Here is a 17,068-nt window from a genome sequence, read left to right as displayed (position 1 = left end):
CACCTGGGAAGCTCAGTCAGTTAAGTGTCTGCCTTGAACTCAAGTCAAGATGTCAGGGTCCTGGGATCGAGCCCCACGTTGGGCTCCCTGCTCAGCGGGGAGTCTGTTTCTCCCTCTGACCCAACCCTCTTGTGCACTTTCTCTCTCACTCACTCACTCACTTACTCTCTCTCAAATAAATAAATAAAATCTTTAAAAATAAATAAAAAGAGAAATGATTGGCAATGAGTTGAGTTAATGATAATACACAAACTAAGGAAGGGAAGAACTATGACATTATTAACTCAGGGAGAAATGAAAACTAATTTATGCAAAGTAATAGCTTACTGTTTGGCTCAGTTCCTCCTAGCAGACATACTCATTCTATGGACATGTACCTGGGTATTGATTTACCCAAATAACATAATTCCTATTTTCAATGATTGCTAATATACAATAGCTGAATTGAAAGGAAATGTGAATGTGTAAAGGGAGAGGGTAGGGGGTGACAGAAGTGGGAGAAGGAGCCCACATCTTTATTTTCCATAGTGGGACTGAGCAGAAATGCCCAAACGGAGAGATTATGAACTAGCAATTTGCTTAGAGATATAGAAGAAAAATATTCCTCCAATACAGCTAAATGAATTAAAATACTTGCCACTAGGGAAATGAGAGGAGATCCAAGGTTTTTTTTTGTTGTTTTTGTTTTAAGATTTTATTTATTTATTTGACAGAGAGAGATACAGCAAGAGAGGGAACACAAGCAGGGGGAGTGGGAGAGGAAGAAGCAGGCTTCCCTCTGAGCAGGGAGCCCAAAGTGGGGCTCGATCCCACAACCCTGGGATCATGACCTGAGCCAAAGGCATACACTTAACGACTAAGCCACCCAGATGCCCCAGGAGATCCAAATATTAGTTGTGCATCTCACATTAGATAATGAGATGTATGTACACCTATGTAACTGGGGTGGAGAGTAACTTAGGGAAAAAGATTAAAAATAATGAAAATAAAAACAGGGGCTCCTGGGTGGCTCAGTGGGTTAAAGCCTCTGCCTTTGGCTCAGGTCACGATCTCAGGGTCCTGTGATTGAGCCCCGCATTGGGCTCTCTGCTCAGCGGGGAGCCTGCTTCCTCCTCTCTCTGCCTGCCTCTCTGCCTACCTGTGATCTCTGTCTGTCAAATAAATAAATAAAATCTTAAAAAAAAAGAAAAGAAAAAAACAATCTTCAGGGGAAGAAAAGATAGAAGTATACCACCTAGAGGCCCATTTTAACATGTTGGTTTATTTCCTCCAAGTTATTTTCACCCTCTGTTTGTGGTTGTCTTTCTCTTCCCCCTCTTTCCCTTCCAGTGATTAACAATACTGTAATCATACTGTGATAAAATTGATAGCTAACTTACTGAGCACTTTCGGGCACAGCAGACTGTGTGCTAATACATGCTTTATATGCATCATTTCATTTGATTAACCCCACTGTGCGTGCTGAAATTTTAACTTCTATCATAATTATGTTCTTACATTAGCATATGGTCTTCATAATCATCTTTCATGGAACAAATTCTTGTTTGATGAATATTCCATCCAGCAGAATATGTGCCTTTCCCCCAAATTATTTGACTTTTAAGTTGTTTGCTGGCTTTTGCTATTATAAGGAATACTGAGATGATATATTTAAAGCTTTTTCCTGACATGTATGTTTTTAGGATAAATTTCCAGAAGGAGGATTCCTGGGTCATAGAGTAGAATCATGTTGCCAAGTTGCTTGTCTTAAACTGTCTAGGGCATGTTCACATTCAGTGCTTAATGTGATGCCTCATGCGGCTTGGAGACAAGTAGTGAGAGAGAGAGTCACTGCCATTTTATAGATGAGATACTTAAGAGCTAAGTCTTCAAGGTCACACAGCTGGAGAAAGGGCCAGGATTAAAATGCCCAACCCAAACCACGGACACTGGGAAAAGAATCCACTCTTTATGGCCAGGTGGAAAAGGAAAGTCCTCCCCCCTTCGAGAAGCTCAAGATTTCAGCAGTGTCTACAGCTAACGGTGTTAAATCTGTCCGTGAACGGCCCCTGGCAAACAGTGCTGCGGATCCACCAGCATCCACAGAAGAGGCTCAGCCTCTAGACAGACCCGAGGAGTCAGGGCCACCCCAGCCAGGTGGCAAAGATGATACTCCGGGTCTGGGAGGAAAGAAGAAAGACATGGGAGCGGTGACAGAGGCTCAGCCTTTACAAGGAAATGCTGAGGCCGAATCTGGAGGAACAGACACCAAGTACACCAAGCCTTTGAGGGCCACAGGAGAGAGGGGCTCTCCAGGAGCAGTGGAGGGTACTGAGAATCCACAATCTGCCAGACAGATGAATCTTCTAGGAACATCTGAGAAAATCCCTCCTCTGGAAGCAGCCAGAGAGCCACAACCTCAAGAAGCAATGGGCAAAGGTGAACAGACCCAACTCCCAGAAACAGTTCCCAGGGAGAAGGAATCTCCAGAAGTACTGGAAGGAAGTCAGTTTGTGGAAACAGCTGGAGAGCGGCAACTTCAAGAAACGTTGGGAAAAGATGAGCAGTCCCAACCTCTAGAAACAATTCCCGGAGAGAATGAAACACTGGAAGTGTTGGAAGGAAGTCAGTTTGTGGAAACAGCTGTAAACAGTGAGTTGCTCCAGAAAACTCCCGAAGGTCCCAGAAACATGGAGCAGAGTCAACTTGAAGGAATGATAGTTGGAAGCATGGAGCATCCAGTGGGAATTCTAGAAATTGGAGCAGATATGGAAATGGTCAGGAAAAGTCACACTAATGAAGAGGACCAACACATTGAAGGTAAATTTATGCTGGTTGTGTAGATGTGCCGCATGAGAGATCATCCCTGGGGATCTCTGTTTGAGGTGGTTGGACTTCATTTGACCCAAACCAAAAAGGCTTCCATACCTGGAAAACAGGCCTTTGGCTCTCCAGCAGAAATTTTCTACACTTGGTCTTAGCCAAATGGCTGGGAAGTGATCCAGCAAAAATTTTCTAAAGCAGGGCGCCTCAGTTGGCACAGATGTGTTGTATCTTGGGGAGCCCTGGGCATGGTAGTGAACAGGTGCACCAATGTGTTGAAAGATCCCAGCGTCCTGGGATCATGACCCGAGCTGAAGGCAGAGGCTTTAACCCACTGAGCCACCCAGGTGCCCTAAAATTTTTTTCTAAAGCATAGTCTGTGTCTACAATTTTTAACCTGGAGTTGTCATTGTTGAGTGCAATTGGATGTTGAAGGCAACGTGTTAAAAGTTCTGAATTTTTCCAAGTTTACTTTTCATTGGGACCAAGTATGGGATGAAGATCCAAAGTAGAGATGAATAGGTGGTTAGCGGGGAACTCACCTAATGAGAGAACGCCCAACTAATGGACAGAACAGGGCAGTTTTCATCCTTGCCAATTTATCCTTAGGAAAAAAAAAATCACTGTTAGTCTGCTGCTGTCCTTCCGCTGGCTTCTCGTCCCTATGAGAAGACTAGAGACAATGCATCATCTCTTGGCATATGGGTTTTTAAAATGTACTTGACCAGCATAAAAGATGGTATCTATACTGTTCCTTATTACAGTCATAATTTTTAAAAAAATGTCTTCTAGGCCATGATCTACATTTTGGTGAGTTTTAGCTACATACTACTGTGTAATTGAGTAAAGCATTCATTCATCTGCTTCTTAACTCATTTATGACCACAGCAGCAGTTTTTGAGTCCCAGTCATATGCCAAGTGCGGGGGCTGTAGGGATGAGGGATAGGCCCTGTTCTTCAGGGGCTCACAGTCTGGTGGGAAGAAGGCAGAATTTAGACAATTACCACAATCTATTGAGGTAAGTGCTTTAATGAAGGTGTATAGAAGTGCTCTGGGAATAACAAGGTAGGAGCAAGTAAAAACATGTATTTGTCAGACTAGGGTTAGCAAACTTGCGTTGTTAGGGCCTAGGAGAACGACAGTGAGTCAAGTGAGGGGATGTGTTGTATCTTGGGGAGCCCTGGGCATGGTAGTGAACAGGTGCACCAATGTGTTAAAAGAGCAGCTGCCTCTTGGCTCTGTCCATGAGCATGGGGGCCGGTGTTGCCCATGCTGACATCTTCGGGAGACAAATTTATATCTACAATGTCCAGACTTTTATTTATTTTTCAGACTTTTAACTGTTTGCAATTAATGATTGTTTTCTTTAAACACCATCATGGCCCAACAAAATAGGTTTATGGGCATGCGTAGACCACCTTTTCATTTAAATATAAACAGACTTTTAATTTATAATATGTTCTGCTCTCACTTCTTGGATAATTCTGCAGTCTCATTTTATATAGGGGGATGCAAGGTAGGAGATGTCAAGTGACATCGGCCATTCAGAGGATCTGAGAGAATCAAGGCAATTGCCTCTCTTGACCCCACCAGAGAAACTTACTAATTAGACCTAGAGAACAAAAGCTGCCCCATTGGAAACCAGCTGTCAGGTACTTTATTGTTAATGACAAATGAGCATCTCTTAATATCTCCTTTGGTTACTTTTCCAGGTGAGACAGGAGAAAAGGTTGGAACAGAGGTGGAGAATGAGAAAAGAAGTGAAGGGCCTGGAACAAAAGAAGAAGAAACAGGGGAAGCCGTGGATCTTTCCCCAGCCACATAGATTGGCGTGATCGTAGAAGGATGAACGGACACAGTGTGTTGTAACAGAGAAAAAAATGGACTGAAGTGTGTGGGTATAGATCTTATCTTTTATTTTATCTTTTAATGTGTAGGTATTTTATACAAAGAGTGTGGTTATCATGTACTTGATTAGGTTGTTCCATAAAACTTCTAAGCCGTACACAGTTGTCTTAGGCACTTAGAATAGTAATACATCCAAGACTGCAGCAGCCATCGTCCATAACAAGTAGGGTGTACAATTACTGGAGGGTGAGGGTGTTTTCTTCATTGTGGTAATAGGTTTATTCTGTTTAGAAAATGAGACTCTAAAAAGAAGGTATAAGCCTTAGCTGTAGGGGGGTTGGAGAAAGGAGTTAGCACATATTAGGGAGCTCATGATGATAATGTTACAGTTATAATTACTATGGGATAAGGAAGAACAACAATGTCAGGGTAAACTATACCTAGTGTTTCTTTCCTGTGGCAGAATTTAAAGCTGGTAGGAACCTTGTAAAGTGTGCCCTCTAGGTACGTCTCACCTGAAGTCTGTCTACTGCAGCTAACTCTCATTTATCACGGTGTGTTAAACGTGTTAACAAAATCCTCATCACAGGAACACATCTCTGGTGCTATTGTAAGATCAGGCATTTTGACACCAAAAGGCTACACATTTTCCATGTGCCATTTTGAATTTTGCACTTACGTGAAGGATTTCAATTGGTGTTATCCTTTCGTCGGACATTAAAGGTATTTTAAATAAATGGACTTTTAAATGTATTTCAGAAGCAACAAACAATAAGAATTCAAACCTAGATTAGGGGGGCACCTGGATGGGTCAGTCGGTTAAGCATCCTTCTCTTGATTTTGGCTCAGGTCATGATCTCAGGATTGTGAAATCCATCCCTACATGGGCCTCTGTGTTGAGCTTAGAGTCTGTTTAAGATTCTCTCTCTCCCTCTCTGCCCCTCCCCACCACCCCTGCACAGGCTCTGTGCACACTCTCTAAAAACAAGCAAAACACCTAGTTTAGTTGCCTACGTGAAGTTTATTCCTTGGGTCCCATTGTTTTTATTTGTTTTTAGATTACTGTGGTTTAATGTTAGGCATTAGAGGTAGAAAGGAGCTAAGCAATTAGAATTTAAAAACCATTTATAATGGGGCGCCTGGGTGGCTCAGTCAGTTGAGCATCTACCTTTGGCTCGATCCCAGGATTGAGGCCCGCCTCTAGCTCCCTGCTCAGCGGGGAGCCTACTTGTCCGATTCCCTCTCTCCCCTGGCTTGTGCTCTCTCTATCCCAAATAAGCAAATAAAATCTTTGAAAAAATAAATAAAAACCATCTATAATATTTCATTAATGTTAAAATGATGTACCATTGAAAGTTACTTTTTAAGAATTCTTCCAAAATTCCCAAGGGGTTTTGGTAAAAGATTATATGTGAATGATAACGATGATAGCAATCTTGTCTACCCTTGAGTGCCTTGTGTTCATGAATATCAGGATAGAATTATATTTTGGAAACACTTGGTGTCTTTTCTTATTTGCAAATATCTATTTTTTAAGGTAACTGTTCAGATGAATTAACTAGACTCTTTTACTTTAGCTTTTATATTAAAGTGACTACTAAGATGACCTGTAAGTAATTTCAAGAATATAGGCTACAGGGAAGAATTATCATCTTTATTATGATTTTAATATTAGTTTATGTTTGTGACTTTAAAGAGGGGAAGTAGACAGCAAGAGGAAGTGCTTGAGTAGGTGATATCCTCTTTTCTGCCGAGTTGCTGGATTGTGATTTTGTTGAGAGCAAGGACCCTTTTATGTATTCTTTAATGCAGGCATTTAGTCCCTTCAGTGGAACATGAAAGGTGCTTGATAAATATTTGTCAAATCAGTAAATGAATAATGAATACCAAGGGCTCCCATTTACATTTAATTCATTAAAAAAGAATAGATTTTAAAGATCAGTTTGTGTAACACTGACATTTTCATGAGGGCTGCTAAGCTCAGTAACAAGCTGTGTATTTGGTGTAGTTCTGAAAATGGCACTATGTTGTGGCCAGGAAGTGAAATAAATCAGAACTGATATAATATCTTTCAAGCTGCCTTTTATAATCCAAGGAGGTTTTCCCTGACCAAAAGGTATTTTTAAACAGATATCTAGTAAGTAACAGATATCTGGTAAGGAGAAAATGATAGCGCTTAGTGTAACTATGAACGATCACCTTAAAAGGTAGAATTGTACTTTGTGTCAAGTACTCAAATTGTAGGCTTCGTTTGCTTAATAGACATGAAGATCCATTCTCTGTTGTGTAGGTTTTTTTTCTTTAATCGGTAGCATGTGTTAAAGAGACCTACTCAGAACTGGTTCTTGAAAGAACTCTGTCTCAAAGGCATTATTATAGAGTTATAAGTTTTCTAATTGTTTATTAATCTTATTACTTCCCATTAATTTCCATTTATTATTAATTCCCATTAATAATAAATTAAAATTAATAATTCTATTATCACTTTCCATTAATTACTAAAATAATTAATTCTTAGATTTTGTATCTAAATTTATAGACATTTCTGGCACTTTTTATACTTTGGCCTTTAATGTGGCTACTAAACATTCTTAGAAACTGTTCTTTTAGATGATATTAGTATTTTTTAATTCAAAACCTATATATTAAAATGTTCCATAATATGTGAATATTCTAGAATTGAAACATCTCATCTAAATATTTAGTTTTTTAAATAAAGTAATAAGTGCCTGTAGTAAAACTCAATACAGAAAGGTATAAAATGGGCAGTGAAGTTCTCCCTCCCTTATCTTTGGTCCTTCCTTGAAAAGATAAGTTTTCTTGCATATACTTCCACAAAAAGGTGATATATATGACATACTTTATGCCTATGCTAAAACGTGTGTATTTACATATCCACATTTTAAAAGACAAATAAGAATTTACATAGCCCTTGTGTTGTGAAAAGTCATGTAAAACCACTAATCTATCCTTTCCTGTGTTAGAATTTTTCTCTTTTGCCAAGACCGACAGACAGCATAGCCCAGGGTATTCTTCGCTCTGAGAAGAGGTCATCAGTTTTGCCCCAGATTTAAAACATAGAAGTTGGACAAAAGGCTTGAGCTGTTTTGTAATGAATTAACAGAGAAACTATCATTGGGGGTGGATTCTTTCATCCTGGGGTGCTATATAGCCCCAGGAGTGTAGCCCCATTTGTGTTCTACTAAGCTAGTTGTAGTATTTTCTACAAATAAGTGGGAGGGAAACGGTGAATAAATGATTTGCCGGCTAGCAGTCCCTGTAGGGAGTGAATGTTTGCATTTGCCAACAGAGGGCGCCAGTCGCAAGGCTAAGAAATTCCCAGTCTCACTCCAGAACTCTTGTCCAGAAGCTGTGCAGCCAGGTACCCTCCCACCCCGCCCCCCGGTGGGGGGAACCAGGAGAGGAATACGTCGCCAACCTGTGACCTTTATTGCCTTTTCCATTTTGGCTTTGGAGTAAGAGCTCTTAACCTAGCTTGGAGCAGTCAAAACACCCAAATCCCTCTTAAACAAAAGCTTTTGTTCCACACTTGCCCTTGAATTAAGAATAAGAATGGCTTTCAAAGGAAATGGTGTCGTGTCCCCTCCTGGTCCCGTCCCTACTCCCTACTTCCACCGCTCCCCCACCCCGCATTTAACAAATCCAAGAGCATAGGATAGTCATGGCCAAATAACCTTGATAGGGTTTGTATCGGTGCTCTTCAGGAAACTACAAAAACTTGTTTGAGCACCCAACATTACACACATCTCATTTTTGTAAAATGATTTGCTGACCACTTGTGAACATCATAACGCCATTCATTAGCTCACCCCCATGTATAAGGTAAAGGGAGAACGATCCTCTCCTTTTTCTGTCCCCACACCAAATAGCAGGGCATGGCTGTGACTGAAAAGTTGAAAGCGTTTGCCCACATAGTATCATTTCATCTAAAACTCTGTCAGCTCCTCTCTTCCTCAGAGTTTATCAGGTTAATGAGCGTTTGGTTATACTTGCAAAGTTTTATTTATTTTTTTATTTCTTATTTTCTTAAAGATTTTATTTATCTATTTGACAGAGAGAGAGATCACAAGTAGGCAGAGAGGCGGTGGGTGGGGGAAGCAGGCTCCATGCTGAGCAGAGAGCCCTATGCGGGCCTTGATCCCAGGACTCCGGGATCATGACCCAAGCCGAAGGCAGAGGCTTTAACCCACTGAGCCACCGAGGCGCCCCAGTTGTAAGGTTTTAATTACAGAAACAGAATCAGTGTAATCCTAGACAGCAGTTTACAGGGATGGAATTTCTCTTTCCAGCTGTTACTATCAACAAAAGCTAGGGAACTCCCTGGCATTACTAATCCCGTGTAGAATTACATTGGAGGCCGTTAGCTTATTTCAGTGATACCACTCAGCAGGCTTATTGGACAGTATAGGGAATACTGTAAGCTCACACCCATATCATTATTTCTATGGCTAATGAAAGAAGTCTCCAGACATCAAAGCCAGGTTTTAATAACTTTTGAAGGTGGAAGATGGTTTAATAATGTGCTAAATTGAGATGAATAAACATGATTTTCCTACCCATTATTGGGAACAGAGATCAGCAAGCCTCACCAGTTTCCAGAAAAAAACAGTTCTGAGAAACCAGTTAGGGATACTATTTTTTTTTAAGAATTGAAGTATAATTGACAAAGGGATACTCACTTTGGTTTGAAATCTGCCTCATTTTTTTTTCTTGTAGAACATAGATGGTTCTCAGATTTTTTAAAATAAAAGTAACTAGCAAAATATCATCGTGCTATTATATACATTTATGAAAAAAGTAATGCATATTATATTGAGTTGATTTATGCAACCCTGATTCCAAACATTTAAAAAGAATTATTCATGGTAGGGAGAGGGTGGTTGGGTTATAGATGCCGGGGAAGGTATGTGCCATGGTGAGTGCTGTGAAGTGTGTAAACCTGGCGATTCACAGACCTGTACCCCTGGGGCTAATAATACATTATATGTTGATAAAAAGTAAAAAATTTTTTAAAAAAGAATTATTCAAGGACAAGAACAGATGCTTTTCTATAGCAGCTGAGCTGCTTGAGGGGGGCTTTGGGTTGGGAGGGGTTTCAGCCCCAGCACCAAGAAGGAAGTCACAAGCCCTCAAGGTGACAAGTCACAGGTGACTTTTCTTTTCTTTCTTTTTTTTTTTTTTTAACATTTTATTTATTTGACAGAGAGAGACACAGCTAGAGAGGGAGAACACAAGCAAGGGAATGGGAGAGGGAGAAGCAGGCTCCCCGCAGAGCAAGGAGCCTGATGCGGGGCTTGATCCCACGATCCTGACCCAAGCCAAAAGCAGACACCCAATGACCGAGCCACCCAGGCACCCCACAAGGTGATTTTCTGACCATCACCACGCTCCCAGGAGTTCAGTGAGGGCACGGACTAACTAATTCAACCATAGATAGTAGTTATTCAGTCGATCAGTCCAGATTTGCTTCATGTTTTCTGGATATTAGAGTTTTGTTAAAAAAGTGTCTTTGGTAAAAATAACACTGGTATTGTCTAAATACTTGAATGTGACATAATGATTATTTAGGTGATAATTGCAAGGAGGGATTTATTGTTAAAATAATCACTTTTTTCTTAGTATGAAATGAATACATGTTCATGGTAGAAACTTCAGAAAATATAAATTTTAAAAGATGAAATCTAAATGTTTCACATGATTGGGTCAGTCAAAAATCATGTTGATGTATTTAGGAGGGCTTCTTTTTCCTTTTAGCATCACAAAATACAAAGTTAGCCAAAGCTCAACTATGAATAGAACTTTAAGTCTATTGAACGGCTGAATGCAGCATTTCTGGATTTTCCTCATTGTACTCTATGAGGGATAACAGGTTTTAGAGAATGTTCCAGTAATACTTGCTATGTTGGTAAATATTGATTAGTGCTATAGGGAGAGAAGCTGTGCCCAAGTGTATTAGCGCTTAGCTGACCACAATTTATGATAATTTTTTGATATCTTAGGGAAAAACACTGCAACTTAATATTTTATTTGGAATTACTTTTAATGCTAACTGCTAACCCAATGTTAGAGAAAAGACTGTAAACTCTTTAGCAGGCAAGGAAAGTGCCCTACTGAGCCTAGTATAAATTTGGCACTCGGTAAATATTTGTTGATGACCAATGGTTTTTATTCTTATATAATCTTGATGATTTCCTCAGAACTGAATATAACTGGCTGTAGAGGAAAATATGGCCAACATTTTTATAGAATTATTTTGTACTGCTCGTTCAATATTTACAATTTTGATTGAATTTTTATTAGAAATAAAATGTTTGAAAGTTTTTTGTGGCATATTTTCTATCTGAATTTTTATTACAGAAACACACAAAATTACCTTTGACTCATTGTGTCCTTCCATAAGAAAAGTATTTTTTAAATCACACCCTCTGTGAAAGGTAAGGAATCTGCTGATAGCCGAGAAAGATGGGTGACTCCTTTTAGACATCTCATGATCATTTAGTGATAACACATTTTGAAGAGATTGCTATTTTTGTATGTTTGAAAGACTAACAGGAAATAAATTGTTCTTTTTCATGTTTAGCAAAATCTAGTGATTCTCCTTTGGTGTGGAAAGAAGACTCAAAATCCCAACCCAGCCACTAACAAGTTGATTAACTTGGGTACCAGCATTTTATTTCTAGCTCTTATTTTCTAGGGTTTGAATTTGAAGCCAAGACCTATATAACTGTGCCCCTTAGGCCCAGCCTGGCCTGACCTAATTTCCTGGCCACTCACCGAGATTGGTTTAAGAATGGGCCTCTTCGCCTGGGTGGCTCAGTGGGTTAAGCCTCTGCCTTCAGCTCAGGTCATGATCCCAGTGTCCTGGGATCGAGCCCCACATCGGGCTCTCTGCTCCGCAGGGAGTCTGCTTCCTCCTCTCTCTCTCTGCCTGCCTCTCTGCCGACTTGTCATCTCTATCTGTCAAATAAATAAATAAACCTTAAAAAAAAAAAAAAAAAAAAAAGAATGGGCCCCTAACCTGAGCTGGACCAATCAGACCTTTCTCTGGGAAGCTCCTGCCAGAGATAATGGAAAATGATGTCTTAGTGCAGGTTTTAGGACCTTATGGGTCTGTATGCCTGGGCCTGCAGCTAGTTCCCCTAAGAGACAGCTGGAGCCAGGACATTTCTGGAGTACGCATGCATAAATAAAGCCAGCTGTACTCTGGGCTTCTCTGCTACACAAGCCTATGAATTCCTTTCCATTTACACTAGTATGAGTTAGGTTTCTGTCACTTACACATAAGAGTCTTGATATTTAAAGTAGAAAGAGATGTTTTAAAAATGAGCTGGAGAAAATATTAACTATCACAGCAGAAATGAATTATGATGAAAAGATATACTAGAAAGGATCAACAGAGCCCCAAAACAATTTTGTATAAAGATTAGTAAAATTGATAAGCTTCTGGGCAAGATTGATTAAAAAGAACAAAAACAAAACAGAAGCCCAAATAAGCCATATTAGGATTCAAGAGATTGAAAAAATGCCTACAAGTGTGAAAATTTAGATGAAGTGCACAAATTCCACAACAATGTAAATTATCAAAACTGACTGAAGGAAAAACTAGAAAATCTGAATGTTCCTGCTACCATGAAAGAAATCGAATCAGGATTTCAAAAATTTTCCCCAAAGAAAACTATCAAGCCCCCAATTTTTTTTTAAGGATTTTATTTATTTATCTGACAGATAGAGATCACAAGTAGGCAGAGAGAGAGGGGGAAGCAGGCTCCCCACCGAGCAGGGAGCCCAATGTGGGGCTCTATCCCAGGACCCTGGGATCATGACCCACGCTGAAGGCAAAGGCTTTAATCCACTGAGCCACACAGGAGCCCCAAGCCCAAACTTTTTAATAGGTAAATTCTATCAAATGTTCAAGGATAGATGTTCACAACCAGGAGGGAGAAGCCAATCTCACAGATGAACATAGATGTAAAGATCCTAAACAAAATGTATCACTCTAAATTTGAGGGTATAAAACATATAAATACACACACACACACACACACACACACACACACACGAACATATATAAACACATATATTGACCAAGTTGAATTTATTTTAGGGGAGGTTGGTCCTATATTATAAAAAATTTATCAGTTGTATTTAACATATTACCAAGGTGAATGAGAACAAGCATGATGATGTTACAGATACAGAAAAAATTCAGTAAATTTCAACAACCACTTTGAATTCCAGTGTCATCTCAGTGACACCTCTTCCCACTGATCTTTTTAAAACTTGTAATCCCTGGGGCCCTGGGTGGTTCATTGGGTTAAAGCCTCTGCCTTTGACTCCGGGTAGCTGCTCAGTGGGGGCCCTGCTTCCCCCTCTCTCTCTCTGCCTGCCTCTCTGCCTACTTGTGATCTCTGTCAAATAAATAAAATCTTAAAAAAAAAAAAACAACTTGTAATCCCCAACAATCTCCAACTCCTCTTACTTTACTTTTCCTTACAGCTCTCCACAAGCTAACATAATTTTTTAACTTTTTAAAAATTGTGTGAAAACATACATAACAAAATTTATCATTTTAGCTATCCTTAGATACATAATCCAGTGAATTAAATACATTCACAATGTTATGTAACTATCACATTTCTGAAACTCTTTCATCACTTGCAGCTGGAACTCTGTACCCATGAAGCAATAGCTCCCCCTGCCCTCCACCCAACCCCTGGTAACCTCTACTCATTCTGTCACTACGAATTTGCCTAATGTGTAATTTACCAGTTTTCTTATTGTCTGTTCACTAGAAGTTAAGCTCCCTGAGGGCAAGAGTTTTGGGCTCTTTATTTCAAAATTGACAGCACTCATGACAATTAAATATTCATGGAAGGAAGGAGGGAGGGAAGGAAGAAGGGAAGAAAGGACTTTTAGCGAAGTATGGCTAGAAGGAAACCTTCTTGATCTAGTAAAAGGAGTATAATAAAAATCCTGTAGCATCACACTCAGCAGTTAAATGTTGAAGACATTTCCTTTAAAAACAAAACACAATGCAAGTGATTTTACTTTTAACTTCAGAAAATTGGAAAGGAAAATATTTAATGACTCAAACGTATGCAGGAAGAAATGATAAATGCAAAATTCAGGATATTGGTTTCCTGAGATGTGTGGGAGGTGGACAGGACTGGAGCATCACGTCAGGTCTTCTACTGCAATAGGAATGTTCTTTTTCTCAAACTGTGTGGTGGAAGCATGTGTGGTCAATATTCCTTTGTATCTACTCAGGATTAAAAGATGTTTAAAAAATTTTGAACCATAATATTGAGTGAAAAAGGCAAGTCAAACATGTTCAGTATATCAATATAAAATGCAAAATCAGGCAAAAGTAAATGATCATTTGTATGCGTAACTTCTATGTAGCCAAACAATAAAGCCAAAGAAGAATGATTAACATAAAATCCGGGACTGCAGCTGTCTTTGGGGGAAGCAACAATAATAGGACTGAGAATGGTTTATATAAGGCTCAGAAAGTGTTGGTCGTGTTCCTTTCTTCAGCTGGATTTGGTATTTATTTTATCTAAACCATGCATAAAAATTAGACAGTCTCTTTGATACACATAAAAACAAACTGGTTTTATTGGGTCACTTAAATTCAGGCGTCATCCTAGACAGATTTCATCACCTGTCAACATTTTCTCCAGCACATTTCAGGGTGGGGGGTGGAGTCTGTCCCTTGCTGATTTACCTGTGTTCATATTTTTAGGAAATGCTGGTTAACTGTAAACAACCATTTTAACTGAAAGGCAACCTTTCTATTTAATACCCTACCACAGACTGCATTGCTACAGTCCTTAAAACATGACAAAGCTTGTTTTTTCTAGGGCATTTTTATGTACAGAATGGACCCATGCATACTCTCTCTTCCCATGGCCCACAGTCTTCCTGATTATTAACATTTTCATGAGTGTGGTCCATTTGTTACAACTGATGAACCAGTACTGATACACCCTGTTAACTGAAATCTCGAGTTGACACTGGGGTTTACTGTTTGTGTTGTACATTCTATGCTTTGTGACAAATGCATAATGCTTGCATCCGCCAAGCCTGTACCCTACAGACGAGTTTCACCGCCCTAAAAACCTCCTGTGCTTCACCTCTTTATCCCTCCCCTACCTCCTCCACCACTCCCCAAACTGGTGACAATCACTCATTTTTGACTGTCTCCACGGTTGTGCCTTTTCTAGAATGTCGGAGTTGGGACCATGCTGTATGGAGCCCCTTCACACTGGCTTCTTTAACTTAGCAACGTGCAGTCACAGTTCATGGCCTTTTATGGCCTGGCAGCTCATTTCTTGTTGTAGAGTAACGGCAAGGCTCCTGTGATGATCCTCACTATCGCCGCTGCGGGCCAGGCATTATTCCAAGTGCTTTGTACACATCAGTTCAACCCTTACAACTTTATAAAGTAGGTATTGCTATTATCCCCATTTTACAGATGAAACAGACATGTTATGAAGAAACAAAACAGAGAACTTAAAATAACTTGCCCAAAGTTATAAAGCTTAGGAGTGGTGGAAGAAGATTTGAACTCAGGTAGTCTGGCTCGAGAGTCCATACCCTGAAGCACTAGACTACAGGGCTTCATCTAAAAATGTCCAAGAGAATGTCCAGTGCCTAATTTTGTTTTATCAGCTCACACTCCCATAATCCCCAACTTTGCCTACTTAAGAGTTGTCATACTCAGTCTTTGTTAATAAGTTCAGTTATCCAAGCAGCAGAAAATTTCCTACCTGGCACATTATTCCCTACGATCCATAATTCCCCAGTACTGCTGAATACAGGTAGCTCTTTTTGAGCCTTTCCTGTATGCTAACCTCTGTGAAGTCATTTTTATATACATTATTTTATTTTGTCGTTATGATATCCCTTTGAGGAGGTGCAATTATCTCTCAGGAAACTGAGGCTTAATTAAGGAGCTTAAATACCTAGCTGAAGGTCATAGAGCTAGTAAGTGATAGATGTGGGCCTCAAACCCCACTGGAATTACTCCAAAGTCTGTGCTCTAAAAACTGTTGCCTTAACTGCCTCTAGTATCATCTTTTGGTTGACTAAGCTTTCTGAATTAACATGACTTTTTTTTTTTTTAAAGATTTTATTTATTTATTTGTCAGATGGAGATCACAAGTAGGCAGAGAAGCAGGGAGAGAGAGGAGGAAGCAGGCTCCCTGCTGAGCAGAGAGCCCGATGCGGGGCTTGATCCCAGGACCCTGGGATCATGACCTGAGCCGAAGGCAGAGGCTTTTAACCCACTGAGCTATCCAGGTGCCCCTAACATGACATTTCTATAAGAAGCCGAAACATTGGGGCACTTGGGTGGCACAGTGGGTTAAGCCTCTGCCTTTGGCTCAGGTCATGATCTCAGGGTCCTGGGATGGAGCCCCGCATCGGGCTCTCTGCTCTGCGGGGAACCTGCTTCCTCCTCTCTCTCTCCCTGCCTCTCTGTCCACTTGTGATCTCCGTCTGTCAAGTAAATAAATAAAATCTTTAAAAAATAAAAAAAAGCTGAAACATTTGTGAAACAACTTAGAAGTGGGTCACCAAATTATCTTTATAAAAGTGGGATGCTTATAATGTTTGATGCCCTAACAAGCTCTTGCACACCCAAGAATGGTATGCATATGTATGAGAATTTATAAGAGTATTATAGCGCTGCTGTAATACCATACTCTTGAAAACACCGAATTGTTTGGAGAAGTGGTTAAGTCACCTGGTGCATATTCTCCCAAAAGGATACCCTGCAACAGCTTTAAAAATGAGGCAGGCCTATATGCATGTACATGGAAGATCTTCAAGACAGAAGACAGCAATCTGTAGAATAATATATACAATTCCATTACGTAAACAAGCCAAAACCAAGCTGGATGATCAAGTATGGAAAGAACAGAAAACTGCTGGTTATACTAAAAACTTAGCAGTGGCTCTCTTTGGGGAGGTAAGTGGAATGGAGAGTGAGTGGAGACTATTTCCACATTTTATTTTATTTTTTTAAAGATTTTGTTTGTTTATTTGACAGAGACACAACAAGAGAGGGAATATAAGCAAGGGGAGTGGGAGAGGGAGAAGCAGGCTTCCCGCTGAGCAAGGAGCCCGATGCGGGGCTCGATCCCAGGATCCCAGGATCATGACCCAAGCTGAAGGCAGCCGCTTAACGACGCAGCCGCTTAACGACTGAGCCACGCAGGCGCCCCTATTTCTACCTTTTTAATCTATATAGTTCTGTGTTAGAATTTATCCTACAGCAAGGAGGTATTCATGTTAGCAGTCTTCTAAATTAAAAGACTTTAAAGGAGCAAACACAAAATGATTATACATAGCCTGATTACAACAGTATAGAAATGTACAAAGTCAGAATTA

The 17,068-nt window shown here is 40.0% G+C and overlaps 1 protein-coding gene across 1 annotated transcript; it reads left to right on the top strand.

Moving 5' to 3' along the window:
• Nucleotides 1–1,904: 1,904 nt before the first annotated feature.
• ERICH5 (glutamate rich 5) lies at nucleotides 1,905–5,482 on the top strand (the record flags this gene model as incomplete). The annotated part of the gene is made up of 2 exons (XM_032858381.1): nucleotides 1,905–2,799; nucleotides 4,516–5,482. Coding segments are annotated over 2 exons (1,008 nt in total), but the record flags the coding sequence as incomplete, so codon positions are not given.
• Nucleotides 5,483–17,068: the final 11,586 nt, after the last annotated feature.

This window comes from Lontra canadensis, unplaced genomic scaffold, assembly GCF_010015895.1.
Source record: "Lontra canadensis isolate GAN:19392208 unplaced genomic scaffold, GSC_riverotter_1.0 scaffold15, whole genome shotgun sequence".
NCBI classification, from domain to species: Eukaryota; Metazoa; Chordata; class Mammalia; order Carnivora; family Mustelidae; genus Lontra; species Lontra canadensis.
This window is presented reverse-complemented; position numbering and strand designations above follow the sequence as displayed.